This window comes from Larus michahellis, chromosome 1 (assembly GCF_964199755.1).
Source record: "Larus michahellis chromosome 1, bLarMic1.1, whole genome shotgun sequence".
In the NCBI taxonomy this organism is placed as follows: domain Eukaryota; kingdom Metazoa; phylum Chordata; class Aves; order Charadriiformes; family Laridae; genus Larus; species Larus michahellis.
The window spans coordinates 175,961,681-175,976,898 of NC_133896.1; the positions used below are offsets into that span (position 1 = coordinate 175,961,681).

The 15,218-nt window shown below is 36.9% G+C and overlaps 1 protein-coding gene across 32 annotated transcripts in view; it reads left to right on the top strand.

Moving 5' to 3' along the window:
• Positions 1 to 15,218, top strand: part of MYCBP2 (MYC binding protein 2) — a 200,234-nt gene that overhangs the window by 70,772 nt on the left and 114,244 nt on the right. For 30 of the 32 annotated variants that reach the window (XM_074563476.1, XM_074563495.1, XM_074563530.1 and 27 more), the window contains exons 18-20: positions 1,710 to 1,817; positions 9,137 to 9,256; positions 9,698 to 9,779. In XM_074563476.1, coding sequence (XP_074419577.1) covers positions 1,710 to 1,817; positions 9,137 to 9,256; positions 9,698 to 9,779 — 310 coding nt within the window. Of the gene's footprint in view, positions 1 to 1,709; positions 1,818 to 9,136; positions 9,257 to 9,697; positions 9,780 to 11,542; positions 11,667 to 15,218 lie in introns of those variants that run through there. The other 2 variants (XM_074563541.1, XM_074563738.1) reach the window with 2 other exon arrangements.

The following is a 15,218-nucleotide window of genomic DNA, read 5'->3' on the forward strand; positions in this document are numbered from 1 at the left end:
GGTATTAAACACAGCAAGTGGCCTGGCAGAAAGTGATCTCTTTACCAAAAAAGTATTTATTAAATGGAAGCTCCAATTGAGAGGAAAAATCTGCATGGTGAAGGTAAACCAAAAGAAATAAAGATCCTTGGTCATCAGGAGTTCTTAATTAACAAGGGGACCTATTCTGGGATAAAGAGAGTCCAGATAAATGCAGTGGAACCAAAACAAAAAAAAATAATCTATGTTGTGTGTAGAATCTTATATGTTTAATTTGGTTTTTGGCCATTATATTAGCTAACGCACGTATGAATCACCAAGCTAGGGGGAAAGGCAGTCATGGATTTTTAAAACATTTTTCATTTTCTTTTTTTAAGTTAATGCTAAAATTTGGGAACTTTTCTGTGTGAAGACAAGTTTCTTCATCTGAAGGTTCTAAAGCCAGATAGATTTGGCCTAACTTCCACTTAAATTTCTGTCCATGCCATTTACTATTAGTGAAGGAACTGATGGACTAAAGGAACCGCAGGAAACCCAAGACAATGGGCATTTATGAAAAGTTAGCCTACATTAACTTGTCAATAAAGTTCAACTGAGGAAACAGAGTATCGATGATCTGGGGGAAGGAACATGTTAAAAGCATGACACAAAGCCTGATTTGGGGTGTTTTGGAGGGTTTTTTTGGTGGTGGTTTTTGAATTGTATGTTGGTTGTGGGTTTTTTTTTTGGTTTTTTGGTGGTGTTTTTTGTTTGAGTTTTTTTGTTTGTTGTTCTTTTTTTTTTTTTTTGAAACTCCATGTAAGGGCTGGGACTGGGAACATGTGGAATGGCAGGAGTGACACTTGGCAGCATTAGCAGCTCCTGATTCATGGTTTCCATTGAATGTAAGACTTCTGGAAGGAGGAGATGCCTCCAAAGAAATTCTTGGTGGCATGCTTAACCTTTAAAATAGAGGAAAAAAAAAAAAAGACAGTTTTAAGGAGCAAATTGCTGGTCCACGATCTACATATAATCAGCCTCAATTAAACTTAATAGAGCACTGCTTGGGTCTAGATTTTAAAAAGTAGTCTGGAGGAAATTTTAAATACATACATCATTGCTTTTTTCAAATACAAATCTTCTCTTGAAGACCTTTACGTAGATGGGAAAAATAACTTAAATAGATTTCAAAATTAGTAAGTAGATAAGAAAAAACTCATGTGATTTGAATAATTTTCTTCATGGAACAGGTGGTTTTGTGTAGCTATTTTCTTTATAAGTGATAACTCTGCATTTTAAATATGGTAATTAGAAACGCTTGTGCAGTTATGTTTTTTAAATTTAGCATTGATATGACTATGTTGTTCCAAATGAGTATTTTCTATGCAATGTTGTAGGATGTAAGGCATAATAATTAATTTTTTTTAACTATTAAAGACAGTAATAGATACTTGCTATCAAACTTTACTCCAATGTGAGTTTGTTATATTTCTATTGCTTGCAGTAGAGTTGCATACTTACAAGTTCAGCTAAAAGTGTCACTGTGGGATATATATTGCTGCTTTGCGTAATATTTTGGTCTTATGAAGAAATGGCAACTTTCTTATATTTAGGACCTTTTGAATTTAGGAAAACAAGATTATTATATAGTTATTACTCATTTTTTTCATTGCTTTTAATTTGAATTTTGTTTAACACACTGTTTCCATTTTGTGAGCTTTCCTATGCATGTGCAAAATGTTTCTCCTCAGGCCCCCTTGTATTTCCTGGTCCTATTTTTATGAACCATCGAGAACAGGCTCTAGCCAGAATCAGACCCCATCCAGCACAGCTAAAGCATAAACGGGACAAGCACAAAGGTATTTGGTCTTCCTTACTGGCTAGGGTGGAAGTGAGCCCATCCTCCCAGTCACTTCTTCCATGCGCTGAATCTGTCTTTTCAAAGAACTGCACAAAATGGGTTCTGCCTTTCTTCTTGTTAGTATCTTGTTACCTGAGGAGAAAGAAAACGCATTTAAATGTCGACTTTTTCTAAAAAGTGTAAGTGTTTGGTAGTCTGCATCATCTTTGTTTTTCTTTCCCTTTTTATTTTTTTTTTAATGAAGTATGCATTGCCTTTCTGTGTGTCTCTTCTCATTTCTAATGCTGTCGCATTCCTAAGGTTCTTTAATTTTACTGTAGAAAACTTAAGCACTTCCCAGTGACTCAGACTGCTGTGTTGGTTTTTTGAACTTTTGGGTTGTATATCTGGGGTGATTGCTTTAACATATCAATTTCAGACTTGTTGTTCTAGCATAAAATTTTTCATAGGTACGTTATATTTTAACAAGCCTTTTTTTAGGAAGGAAATATTTAAAATAATGTAAACAACACTTTTTTTTAATTGCTTTGAATGGGGAGTACACAAATCAAAGTACGGGTTTTATGCTGCAATATTCTTGAGTTAAACATTCTTTAGCAGAATGTAAGTAGGGAGGCGTCTGATATTTCTGATGTTTTTGTATGTCTGGAAAGCAAATTCATTATACCTTGAACTTCTAAATGTGTAATTCGTTCAGATATAAGTGACTTATTCTTTTTTTTTTTTTTAGGAAGAGATAATGTATTACCAAAAATTTCAACTGAATATATTAAAGTTCAGCTGCATCAAATCTGATCGTAGTTTGTATATATCTTTATCTCGATCTATATATACATATGTATTTATATTTAAAGGATTAATATATAAAAGGTAGATTACAGAACTGATCAAAGTAAGTAGAAAGCTCCTAAAATGGTGAGGGCCCAGAATGCTTCAACTGTTTTGTTGAAGAATAGCTAAACATGAAAAGAATTGTTAGAATGGCATTTCAGTTGAAACAACGGAAGTTAGTTGATAGTATTTGGCAGGTGTGCAAGCAAATTGTATGACAGTGTGAAACCTTTTGGGATATAATCTCAGTGTGTGTGGGTGATAGGCCTACCTAGTTATGAACATACTGGATCGTGAAATCATTTTAAGTTTATTTTAGGGAAATCTGATCCTTTGTATTTGCATTATATATATTCGATCTATTTGGAAAACATACCATCTGGGCTTTAAGTCTTGATGGATTAAATAGAACAACCTATCATAATTTCCCTGTGAGAGACTGGATGCTGAAAGACAAAACATACAGAACCTAAATGCTGTCATTTGAGTGGCAGTTTGCTAATGACCAGTAATCTTGAGCTGGATAGTACTGCTACTTGTACCACTTGCCAACCGTTGACCTCATAGGTAAATGCATAAAGGAGTATGTTCATCCTGCCTACATCTGTACTTTTTCGGCATGTGTTGGTAGTTGGAGCTCACTTCAGCTCAAGTATCTCCTTACAAGAGGTATGTTCATTAGTGTCAGTTTGAGGTTTGCATTGCTTCTTGGAGTTGAAAGAACAATGCAAAGTTCTGTATTGTGGTGAAATACTTTGCCAGATATTCTCTGCAGAAATGAACATTTTCCTTGAGGGAGGCTATATGTAAAGAAACGTTCAGTTTCTTCTAGTTCTTTATGTCTCATGCTGAACAGATAAGAAAAACTGTAACATCTTTGAGTAAGTAAACTTTGAGACCCTTCTCTGCCTCAGAAGATTGCTTCTCAAAAGATGACCATAAATTCCACTAGAAACTATAAATGCTCCTTGACTCTGGAAATGCTTCCAAGCGAATAAGGAAAACTGGTGAAATGGTTTGTTGTCAAAGTAATGGGGAAGGTGAGAATCATGAAAAAGATAAGAAGTATACCTCATCTTAAAAGGCATGCCTCTTTTACTATACATAGACTATAAAAGCAATAATCAATCTGAGGCAGGGATGTTGACTTCAGTAAAAGAAGACTATAACATTGCAATCGGCCTGTTATTTTGTTTTACTTTTGAATGTGATGCTTCCAAACTGGCATTCTTACTTCAGAGATTTCTGCTAAAATAGTCTTGTAACTTTTCACACCAACCAGACCTTCAAGATCTAGGGCACGGAAAATTTATTATGACTGGTGTAGTACCGATGAGGCCAGTATTAAACTTGCTGGTATCTGTTCCTGCTTCTCTCTTTGCAGCTGCAGAACTTCTCTTGATAATGATATTTAAACTTAAATGTGAACAGCCTCTTCAGAATTGACAATTATGGCCTAATTTAAATATGTACTTGTACATATTACCAAATCTATATGGTTTTCACTCATGGAATTCTTCTGTTGAATTGCCCAGCTGAAAACTCCTTCAACTTCATCAAAACACCCATTTTCTGGAAAGCTTGCCATTGTTATCTGCTCATTTCACAATTATAGGGTCTGCATAGCAAGGTCCTTGTTATTACAAAACATGCATATTAAGCGTAATCATAATCTTTCTGTTCTATGTCTGTGTCTCCATCACAAGTATTAGATAGAAAGGAGTGTAGGTACCATCTTCTTCATATTCATGGAGTGCTTTGACATTAAGAAAAGCAAGTTTCTGCTTCATCATTCTTTAGTAAGGTAGTGAGCTCCCAGCCTGCACCTCCAATCCCAGTGGACTTCATCACTGGGGATCTGAGTAAAAAAGATCAATGAAAGTCTGTTGAATTTGCTCAACTGTAGAAATGAACTGAGGAGCAATTAAAACCAAAGTAGGCTTCTTGAGTCAATTAAGGTTCTGCAAGCAAATGCCGCCTTTTTCCTGTATTTGGGAGTAGTGCCAATGAAAAAAATGCGAGTTTATTGTCACGTTATCATAAGTGTTATGCACTTGTGATTCTGTGTATCAAGTTTCACCTACAAGGTCAAGTAAGCTCTGTAACAAACCTCTCAAGCATCCAACAGACTTACTTTTTTTTCTGCCCTCATAGGATGGATGGTTTTCACAGCCGGAGGTAGGTCTCTTTCCCCCCTGCACTGTAGCTATAATACCGGTTACAGATATTTCAGCTGAAGCCTGTGGTGGACAGCCAAGAAGCTGCAGTCGTAGGCTGAATTTGTTCAAGCGGTGTTGTTGTGTATAAAGCCTTTAAATGACATTAAGGCATTCAGAACATCCTGTGAGGGTTGAACATCACAGATGCTAACCAGTAACTTGACTCATACGCGTTATTCGGGTAATCGCTGATGAACTGAACAAAAATTTGTTGGCAAATGATATGGTATAAAGAGACAGTTACTCTAAGATTTTTTTTTTTTTTTGTGTATGGTTGTACTGCATTAAAGCTTTTCATCTGTGGGGAGAAGAGATGTATTTAACATCTTTAGAAGCGCTTTTTTCCTCCTTCAAAGATGGTCAGTGAGAAATTAAATATCACCACCCTTACTGCAGTTGAGGAACCAACAAAATGTTTTTCTTCACGTCTGGACCAAGGGTTCAAGATGCCATTCTGTAACAAAGTTGGGTTTTATTTTGCCAGCAGAACTCTCATTTATAGGTTATGACTTCTCTTGCTGTTGGGACTGAATGAGCTTTTTCTTCCTTCCTGGAAACTAGCTTGCTTTTTTTTTTTCTGTGTGCGGGAGCAATATCAGCCAAGAGAACTTTTAACCACGTTTCGCAGAGTGAAAAATTGTCTTGAGTTAAGAATTTTCTAAGGAAAATTGGGTGGTGGGAGGAGGTTGGTTGTATTTCCAGTTATCTCGCTTTCCTTCCCCAACTGTGTAAGGTAACAAAGACGAAAACCCATCATTGTGAAGTTGTTCATGGAGCCCACCCCTCAGTGTTGATGGCAGGAAGCACTTTAGAGCTTTGCCTTGGTGCTTTCTTGTTTCCAAGAGTTGAAAGAGTAGTTTTTGTTCAGATGTAGTACAGGTGGATAACACTGGAAGCACTAACTTGCTCTGCTTACAAGGTTCATTGATTCAGCCAGAAGAATCTCTGCTTCAGTAGCCTTTCTTTCTATGCTTCCCTTGTAGGAACAGTTGTTTTGATATTATTTCTAATGAAATTAATATATGCACAATTGTTTGAAGCAAAGCAAGCATATATCTCCATAATTACAATTATTCCTTGAGACGTGCAAATAAGCTTTCTGCATCCACCTTTCACTCACGTATCTAAAAAAAAATTGACTCTGTGAACATACTGAAAGGAAAGGAGATGAGCCACTTTATTTGCTGCCTTATGTCTAAGTGTAAGAGCTTGTAGAACTTGGTTCTCCTGACGAGTGCTGCTAGACAAATATGATATGCATTGGCTATGTAATGGAGTATACAGATAAACAGTATAGCCCAAAAGTATGCTCTAAAGGTAAGTAGTGATATTCTATTTAGGTTTGTATATTTTAGTCGAAAGACCTCTTTTTTCCTCTTTGAACAAGACTAGCTGAATCTTACTTTTTTTAGTTACAAGGGTTTTGTACTTACTGCACATAAATTACTTTAGAGTGCTTATCAAGTTCGGAAGATCCAGCTGATTCAAAACTCATGAGACAAGTTACTAACTGTGCAAAGAAGGCGGAGAGGAGTTCCATTTTCAGTTTGCAAATTTTGCACTTAAGCAAAGAAAGATATGTGTGGAAGTCAGTTGCTTCCATTCCTGCATTCTTAAAGCCTTTGAGAAGTTAGCTTTGGAATTTGAAAATGCCAGCTCTGTAAAACTTTTTCCTTTAAAATAAATTTATTTCTTGGATAAGGAATTGCAAAATGTGTTTCATGTGAAGATACTTGTCTCTACATCTTGCACAGTAGTATTTAGTGGTTCCTTAAGGGTAATATGGTGTTATGCTTTCATTTGTAACTTTGGAAAAAAATGGGAGTATATCTAGAATCATCTTTTATTTAAAGGCAGCATCACGTATTTATCATTTGAGAAAACAACAATCCTCAACTATTTATTAGTAACTGTTGAAGCCCTTAAGAGCAGTATGTTTTTCTTACAATGAGGCAGGAAATGCACGTTTACCTCACATGATCAGGTGTCTGCAGATCACTTGATGTGACACTGTTACGTGACCAGAATACAACTTCTCCTAAATTTTGTTAATATGACTGTGCGTAGGTGACGTGGTTGCTGTGTGTCTAGTTCATTTCACTGTAGAAAGTGCATGGAACCACGAGACATACTTACTGGACGTGTGCCTTCCTGGCAGATGACTGTTCGAGTGCATTTGCACAGTGGGAGAGCTTACATTTTTCATTACAGTCATCAATGATTAAGGGTGGAGGGGAGATGGGGGCCACACGTAGACTTCCAGAACAATTAGCTTTTTTTTCTGCTCCTGGCTGAAAAGCTTGTGTGAAAGAAGGAAGCACTAAGTAGGCTGCTTGCTGAATAAATAATTCTGGTGGGAATATTAGCCCTTAGAACCATCTCTTGTTTACTTTGGCATGTAGAGTTTAATGCAAAAGGAGGCATAAAAAGTTCAAAGATAGTGTATTTGAGAAATGGCAAAATTGTTAACTAAAATACTAAAGCATGTTCAGTCAGAATTACATAACTGGGAGGAAAAATTCTGTATTTTCAGGGTTTTTTGTTGTTGTTAAATAGTGGTTCTGTCTCTTTGTATTTGCTTTTGTTGTTGATACAAAAAGAAAAAAGCTACAGACAGACCTTCAGAAACACTTCTAATGTGCATGCAGTCTGGTAGCACACAACTGATGCTATTGGAAAAACCTCAAAAATCCCATGGCAATTCTTAGAGCCAGACAATTCCTTTACCATGTCTCCACACATATCCAACATGTAGTGTGAGTGTAATTCTTTTTGATGAAAGGCACTCACATTTTCAAAGGGATTCTTTACCTGTGCTATTAAACTTAATTCTACAAAAGCATTACTTAATACCTACATGCACTTTCCTTTACAGATATGAACTACATGGAGATTCATATAATTTCTATACTCAGTCATCCCTAGAAAAAAACTTTATTTCCAGAACAGTAAGATTTGTTAAAACTGGTTTGTTATAGAAGCGCTGAAGTGACTTTACTGTGACAGCAGTTTCCATGCAATAAAAAGGAAATAAAATATGATCAATATGTATAAAACCAGAATTATATTTTAAGTCTAAAAGATTTGTAAGTCTATAAGTGCTATGCCACACCAGTGAATAATGAAGTCTCAGACTTCAGATTTTCACTAACGGTTACTCAAGAAAACTTGTAGAAATTATATAGATCTAAATTAACACCACCTTGAATGCTTTGAGCAGCAATTGTTTCCCTCTATCAGTTTTGTTAATAAGTAATTGGTCAGGATTATCACAGAAAGAATATGGAATCTCCTTTGTGCAGTTATTTTCACTTCATATATTTTCTCTCATTGCTCTATACTAGAGACAGTGTGACTGCAGTCACATGTGAAATTTTTCATTGTGAAAATGCACTTTCTTTAGAGCTTTCATCGCCCACTTTCTACACAGATGTAGGTGTTTTAATGGTGATGATCATATTGTCTATTTCGCTGTCATCTTGGTTTCCTCCTAGTATTATGAAGCTGCCTTCCTTTGTGACACTGTGACCATATAGTTTAATTACAGTGTAATTGTTAGATGCTGTGAACATTCTGATTTTTGGAGAAGATAGTGGCTTTTGAGAAATTTATAAATAATACACTTACTTGTCACTTCAGTGCTTTTATTTGATGCAAGAGCAGTTTGACTTTGAGAACCAATAGTGCCCTTCACACTCAATAAAAGAAATCACAGAAAACAATGTCTAAAAAAGCATCTTAGACAGGAAACAGATGTGCTAGTAGTGAGTATGCTGGCATTGTTATAAATAAGCTACATAATTAATTGTTTTGTAAAACAATGGCCAAGTTGGAGTCAAGTAAAATCCTTAACAAGTAGCAATTGGAAAAAAATAAACCAGGCTATGCCTGTTGAGTTTAACTACAGTGCTTTCTATCTATTCATAATGCCATTTTATTGAAGAATGAAAGTGATGGTTATTAAGCAAAACTTCTGAAGTTGTTTGAATTTCCTGTTTTGCTAGTCATTTTTGTCTGCGCTTTGGAAGCTTCTGTTTTAGAGGATGTGATATTTTCCAGTGTGTAACTTTGTAGTAGGCTGTTTAGAAGTAGATTCTGTCACCTTTCACACCTACTTTGATGCCACATTTTGAGCTGTCTGTCTTACTATTCTGCAAGTTCTTTTCACCTACCTTACAAATGGCTGGGTGGGGAGTTATTTACTATTCTTGCTCTATTCATTCTTCTTTTAGAAGGCATGAGATATAATTATAAGTTTTATTTATAGACGGAAGTGGAGAAAGAGGTGAGAAGGATGCCAGCAAAATCACAACCTATCCACCAGGGGCTGTCCGCTTTGACTGTGAACTGCGGGCCGTACAAGTCAGTTGTGGATTTCATCATTCAGGTAAAAACAAATCAATATTAATAATAGCATAGAATTTTTGGTTTGTTTTTTTTTTTTTACATGGTCATATGTGTTTTCACTGCTTTGTTTAATTTTCAATAAGGATGTACTTGGGAGTAATAAAGGTTGAAAAGGTTGCAGTATCGTTTTGTAGCCTACTACACTGTCTAACAGTGGAAAGGACTATAAGTATCATATATTGAGTTACATCAGAGCTTTTAAGCAATTTTTGAGTCATTTGAAAACATCTGCATGGCACAGCTCTAGTCCTGCATAGAGATGCTAGCTGTGATGGGCTGAGGAATCTGGTATAGATCTCCCTAGTGTTTCAGTAGGGATTGTTAACTGTGCTGCTCAGAAAGGCTAACCAGCACTGGTGCAGTAGCATGTTAATATGTGCATATGGCAGAAAAATATTCTTCCTTTTTGTTTGTTTTTCAGTGGTTTTGATGGAGAGTGGTGATGTTTACACATTTGGATATGGACAGCATGGGCAACTTGGACACGGTGATGTTAATTCCAGGTGAGCTGGTAATTAAAGCATGTGGTTGGGTACTGCTGTACTGCTGCATAAGTATTGTCAAAATTAAGTTGATAAGCTCTTGTTCTGCACGTATTCCCCATAACCCTCTGGATATAGACACAGTAACAGTACTGTTGTAGTGTATAAGTAATTTGTTTAATACACGAAGGCTTCTGTGCATAGTTATTAATGTAGCTTTGATAATTGAGTTTGAAATGCTTCTGTCTTCAATTCTCCCTACGTATATGAGAGAATGATATTAAAATCTCCTTAAGAGATCATTATTTCTGTAAAGTACTATTTGTGCAATAATTCAAATAGTATTATGTTGTAAACCTAGATTAACCTGTTTCTGTTACACCATTGATGGTAGTTCAGTTATGATAAAACATCATTTTTGTTTATTATTAATCTCCAACATTAAGTTACTAAGATTGGGTCTCAGCTGCATTTTGTAGACACTTATTTTGGATGTCAGCATCAGTGCTTTCTTTGTGGTCAATGGAAATAGAGGAGTCAACAGAGGGTGGAGAGCTATTTGACTAACCACCCACTACTTACCTACTTTCGGTGTGCGCAGTAGCTCTGTAAGCTTTATGGGCTTGATCTTCATTGACTACAGTGAGAGCATAGGTTATTAAATGTAGGTGTCTTTATTGTGAAGCTCAATCTCGTCCTTAGTATCTCTTCCTTAGTATCTTATCTACTCAATAAAGTAAAAAAATCAGTGTCCTGCCATAAAAGGAAATGTAATAATGTTCTTTGGGCACATACATATACCATATAACACATAAGGCAGGGGATTTTGAATAGTAGGAATTGTTGAGGCTTTGTGTATGTCCAGTAATGCCCAGTATCCTTATATAAAAGACATACAGAGTGGAGCATCCATGACCTGTCTTCAGTTTGTCACTTCTCTTGTAGCAGTGAGATGAAAATTACTGAACATCTGTTCTCCTAATCTCTTTTGGAGACTTCCAAATCATTTGTCAAGTTTCTGAAGAAATCTTCATCTTCTTAAAACTTTCATTGGATTCACTAAACAAAAGGGGGAGAGGGAAGGAAGAAAGAAACTTCACTGGAAGTGATACTTTGTATTGACTGCTGTGCCTAATGGTAGTCTCTAAACTGTTACCCTTACTCAGTTTACATTGGACTGGTGAATGCAGTCTGTGTTTCTGCCTGTGGTAGAACCATATCACGGTTAAATACTCTGTTTTTCATTCCTGGAAATTCTTGGACACTTGTTCCAAGCTTCAACTGCTTTAGTTGGCAATTCAAGTCACTACTAGAATAAGGCCAGTTTCTGTCTTAAAGACTGAAGAGGTACAAATAGCAGTGGCATTTGTACTGGTAACTTACTGTCTCCTATTTCCAACTGATGAAATCGCTTGGCTTTTCTGAAGGCATCGGAGCTATCTGCTGTATCTGTCAGAATTTCAGGCAGTGAACCCCACATCTGTTGCTTATTTAGACAGAAACTGGATGGAGACCAAATGTAGTTCCAAGTGAGATCCTAGAAGAGAACATGAAACATCCTGTGCCAAAGGATAGTGCTTGACCGGGCCTAGAAGCTGAGGAGGTACAAACGACTTGGCACTGACCTTTGTCTCATTCTACAACAGACCCTAGAGAGTATCTCAAAAAAGCCTTGAAGAAATTTGGAGTATGTCCTGTGCATGAGAACTGGCTATAGTACTATATTGCTGTTTAGCACCATCATTCAAATGATAATTTCCTCATTGATGTACTTCTTTTTCCAGCTTTAAGTAGAGATCTCTCCTCTGTCCTCACAGTAAGGGATTCAGAGAAGGAAACAGGGAATCCTTATGCAGAGTTCCACCTCAGTTGGGATGCAGTGGTGCTCAGATGGCCAGCTCCAGCCAGGTCAGTGGTATGTCAGTCATGCAGTGTGTCACATTGCCTGTATTGACCTCAGGAAGACCATCATCTTCTGAGTCCAGGAACTGATACTCAACTGTGTTTCCAGGAGAGAGAGAGGGGAGGGAAAAAAAAAAAAAGGAAGTAATATTTAGGCAGCCTAGCTAGTATATCTAAATATGGGGGCCCATGAAAACAAGAACTGTTAGGGAAAGTGCAGGAATTCTCATTTTCATCTGAGGGAGCCATCTTCATTGTCAGATGAAGCAATGATGGAAGTTCCTGGGCAGTGATTGATTACTTACCCTTTCAAAGACTTCTGTCTTGCAGTGTAAAGACTTAGTAGTGAGGCTTTATTTTTCAAAGTTGTGAAAGTGCTTAACTTTTGAATTCTGCACAACTGTACAGACATGTCTTTCTCCTTAATTAAGGGGATTCTGTACTCCCTTACAGACTGTAGTAAACACCAAAAATTCTTCCTTCTACTTCAGTAGGAATGAGGCATATTACATACTCTAGAAGGACTTCAGACTATGTTTTTTATGCACACAAGCAAACAAAACAGCAAATGAACAGGATGATGTGATTCTCAATAAATCGCTAATAGAACTGAAATGGTGTGGAGGAACAAGCAATATGCACAAGGCAATGTGATTTTTTTTTCCTCCAGCAAAGACTTCAGCCATTCACAGATGGACCACTTAAAAATGCAAGTGATCTGGTTCCTGGGAGGCCATTTTTTCATATCAGTATGCTGGAGCCATTAACCTAGTCTGCATAGGCTTTCTGTTGTGAAATCCACAGTGGCAGATGTTAATGAGCTATTCACTGCATGAAGGATTTGTCAGTCTCTGCTTACATTCTCCTCAAATTAGATGCTAGTGGATATAAACTCAATGGAAGCAAGAAATGCTTTGCTGTATCTAGGCTTGGTGAAAAACAGCATGTTTTGTATTCAGGTAAGCAAAGGCCTGTTTGTTGCTGATGCTTCTCTCAACAAGCTGGGACTTACAACTCCAAGATCTTTCTGTTATTGTTCAAAATTTACCTGCATTTCTTATACAAACTGTTGACTTCAGCTCTGTGTTATCAAGCACATTGATCTGGCAGTCAAGCACCAGAAATGGAACAACTGACGTAAGACAATCCTGATGTGATTTCTGCTTCCAAAGGTTCAACAATAACATGGAAGAAAACGGAGCAGACATTCCGTGGACAGTCAGCTATCTTCTATTTGAAGACAAAGCATAGAGTTTATATCCTATTAATATATTTAGAAAAAAAAACCTAACTTGTTCCATGATGTGTGTTTGATAGGATCGTGTTTCTAGGTGTATTGTCTGATTATTTTACTTCAGCGGTGCAGTGCAGGTCTTATTTACATCTTTTCAACAAACTTCCAGTTACCTCTAAAATCTAAAAATCTCCGTTTTCTTTTTAACTCCGTACTGTCCCACTCTGCCTGCCATTGGAGGCAGAAGTTGCAGAAGTTACTCCTGGTTTCCTTTTACCCACGGCACAGTACCAGCCCATGGTGAACCTGAATGTACAGCACCACGGACAGCTGCCCCGAGTGACATCTCACGGGACCTGGCAGCGAGAGGTTGGCTGGATAGGTACCATGGACAGCGATCGTCCGAACACTTAATGCAGGAGGCGTTTTCAGAGACCACATCTGCTTACAGAAATGCTTTACCCTTCAGGATGGAAGAGGGTTTCGGCGTGGACAGACAAAATACATTTGGACCTTCTGCAGGATCATGAATTAGCTGATGCGTATATATCTGCCGCTTTTCATTCAGCAGTCTTACATTTTCCCAAGTGATCTCAGGTTACTTTCCGTATATTTGAGGTTGGTCTTTTGTGATTGACCTGTGTCAAGTGCCTGTACCTGTGTCATGTCCAGAAGCCAAAGAATCTGCGAGTTTGACACCAATGTGTTCTTCAGCTGCATCCCAGAAGAATACTACTTGCTTTCTCCCATTCAAATGGAGAAACCCTGGTTATCAAAACTTTGTCTGAAGAGTTTTTCAGACTCTTAAGTGTCTGTGATGAGCTTTTCTGTGTTGAGTTTCAGAGTGATTGGGAAATACTGAATAGTATCACAAGTTTTAAATTCCATTTACATCAGTTGAATTGGCTTATTTTTCCAAATCTCTCCTCCTTTTATGAAGTGAAAACTATTTTTCTGTAATTTTACTTTGTTTTTTGATGTCATTAAGTGTCTTAAGATTTTTTCCTGTTGAGTTCTTTAGTTGATACACTGTAGTTGCCACTCCAAAAGCTGGGTGATCTTAATAAAAGAGCTATTTAAGAGAATAACATATTACATAGCTCTACATCACTTGCTTGTCCAATTTTGCTCTGCTGCTGCCAAGGGAATATCATACACAGCATTCAAATAACATTACTGATAGAGTCAGTTGGGAAAACAGAAAGATAAATAATTTTGGTGATAATAGCTTTGCTTTTATGGATCAGAGAGGTGAAACATTCACTCTTTTTTTTTTTTTTACAAGGATTGGTAATTCTGTGCCTTCAGCTATCATAATTTTGAGGGAGAGAAAAAAAAATTAATAAAAGTATTTCCCTTTAACAGCAGTGCTTTTGGATTAGTTCTTAACTATGTTTTTGTTTCTGCTTCCGTGCCTTTTTAGCTTCCTTAAAGTTAATGAGAGGGAAATGTAATGTTTCTTCTGTTTTTAAAATGTTTCATCATGGCTGCTGCTAAACTTTGCTCTGTACGTCTGTGTATAATGTTACCGATGTCCAAACCCATGTGCCTATAGACCAACAAAATATTCTAAATTCATAAATGTTGTGTATCCTCTACCAAATTTTATGCTGCCCTTCAGTTTCTCCATCTCTACTAGAATCACCCACTGGAAGCCACATTCACCACGAAGGAGCAATTTCTTTCTGTATTACCTGTGTTTCCCCTCCTTCAGGTCATCAACCTATCTTCATGCTGCATTCCTCTGTTCCACATTTCCATATGTTCATATCTTCTTATCTACCCTTTCCCTACTGAACACACGATGCCTCCCCTTTCTCCTACTTTCTCGACTTCTGTTTTACCTCCAATTCAGCCAAAATCAGAACATGCAGATAATCCAACTTTTTGCACATCAGTTGCTAAACCATCGCTAGGAAACTGTGGGCTGACACTTTTTTTTTTTTTTATTCCAGCATAAGACAACCTGTTCTGATTTTAGCCTAACCTACTTTTGAAAGTGCGTGTTTAAAATAAGTTTAAATAGTGCTGCTGTTCTCTGGGGTCAGAGTTCCACAACATAGAGTTATTTGGGAATATCTTGTTCTTCTAATTCACAGTCTTTCTAAGTTCACAATAAATTTTAAGTCTAGGTAGACATTCATTATGGGATTCAAAGTCTGATACAGTTCATGTAGGCTCCTGTTCACTTTGGGATCGAGATAAAAATTTTAGTTTTAGTATCTCGTACTTCTTTCTTTTTGTCTTTTCTGCTATTTTTATTCTAAGTTATCACTTCAAGTTTTCTTTCTTTGCTTCTTGATCACCCTATTAGGTTTCTTTCC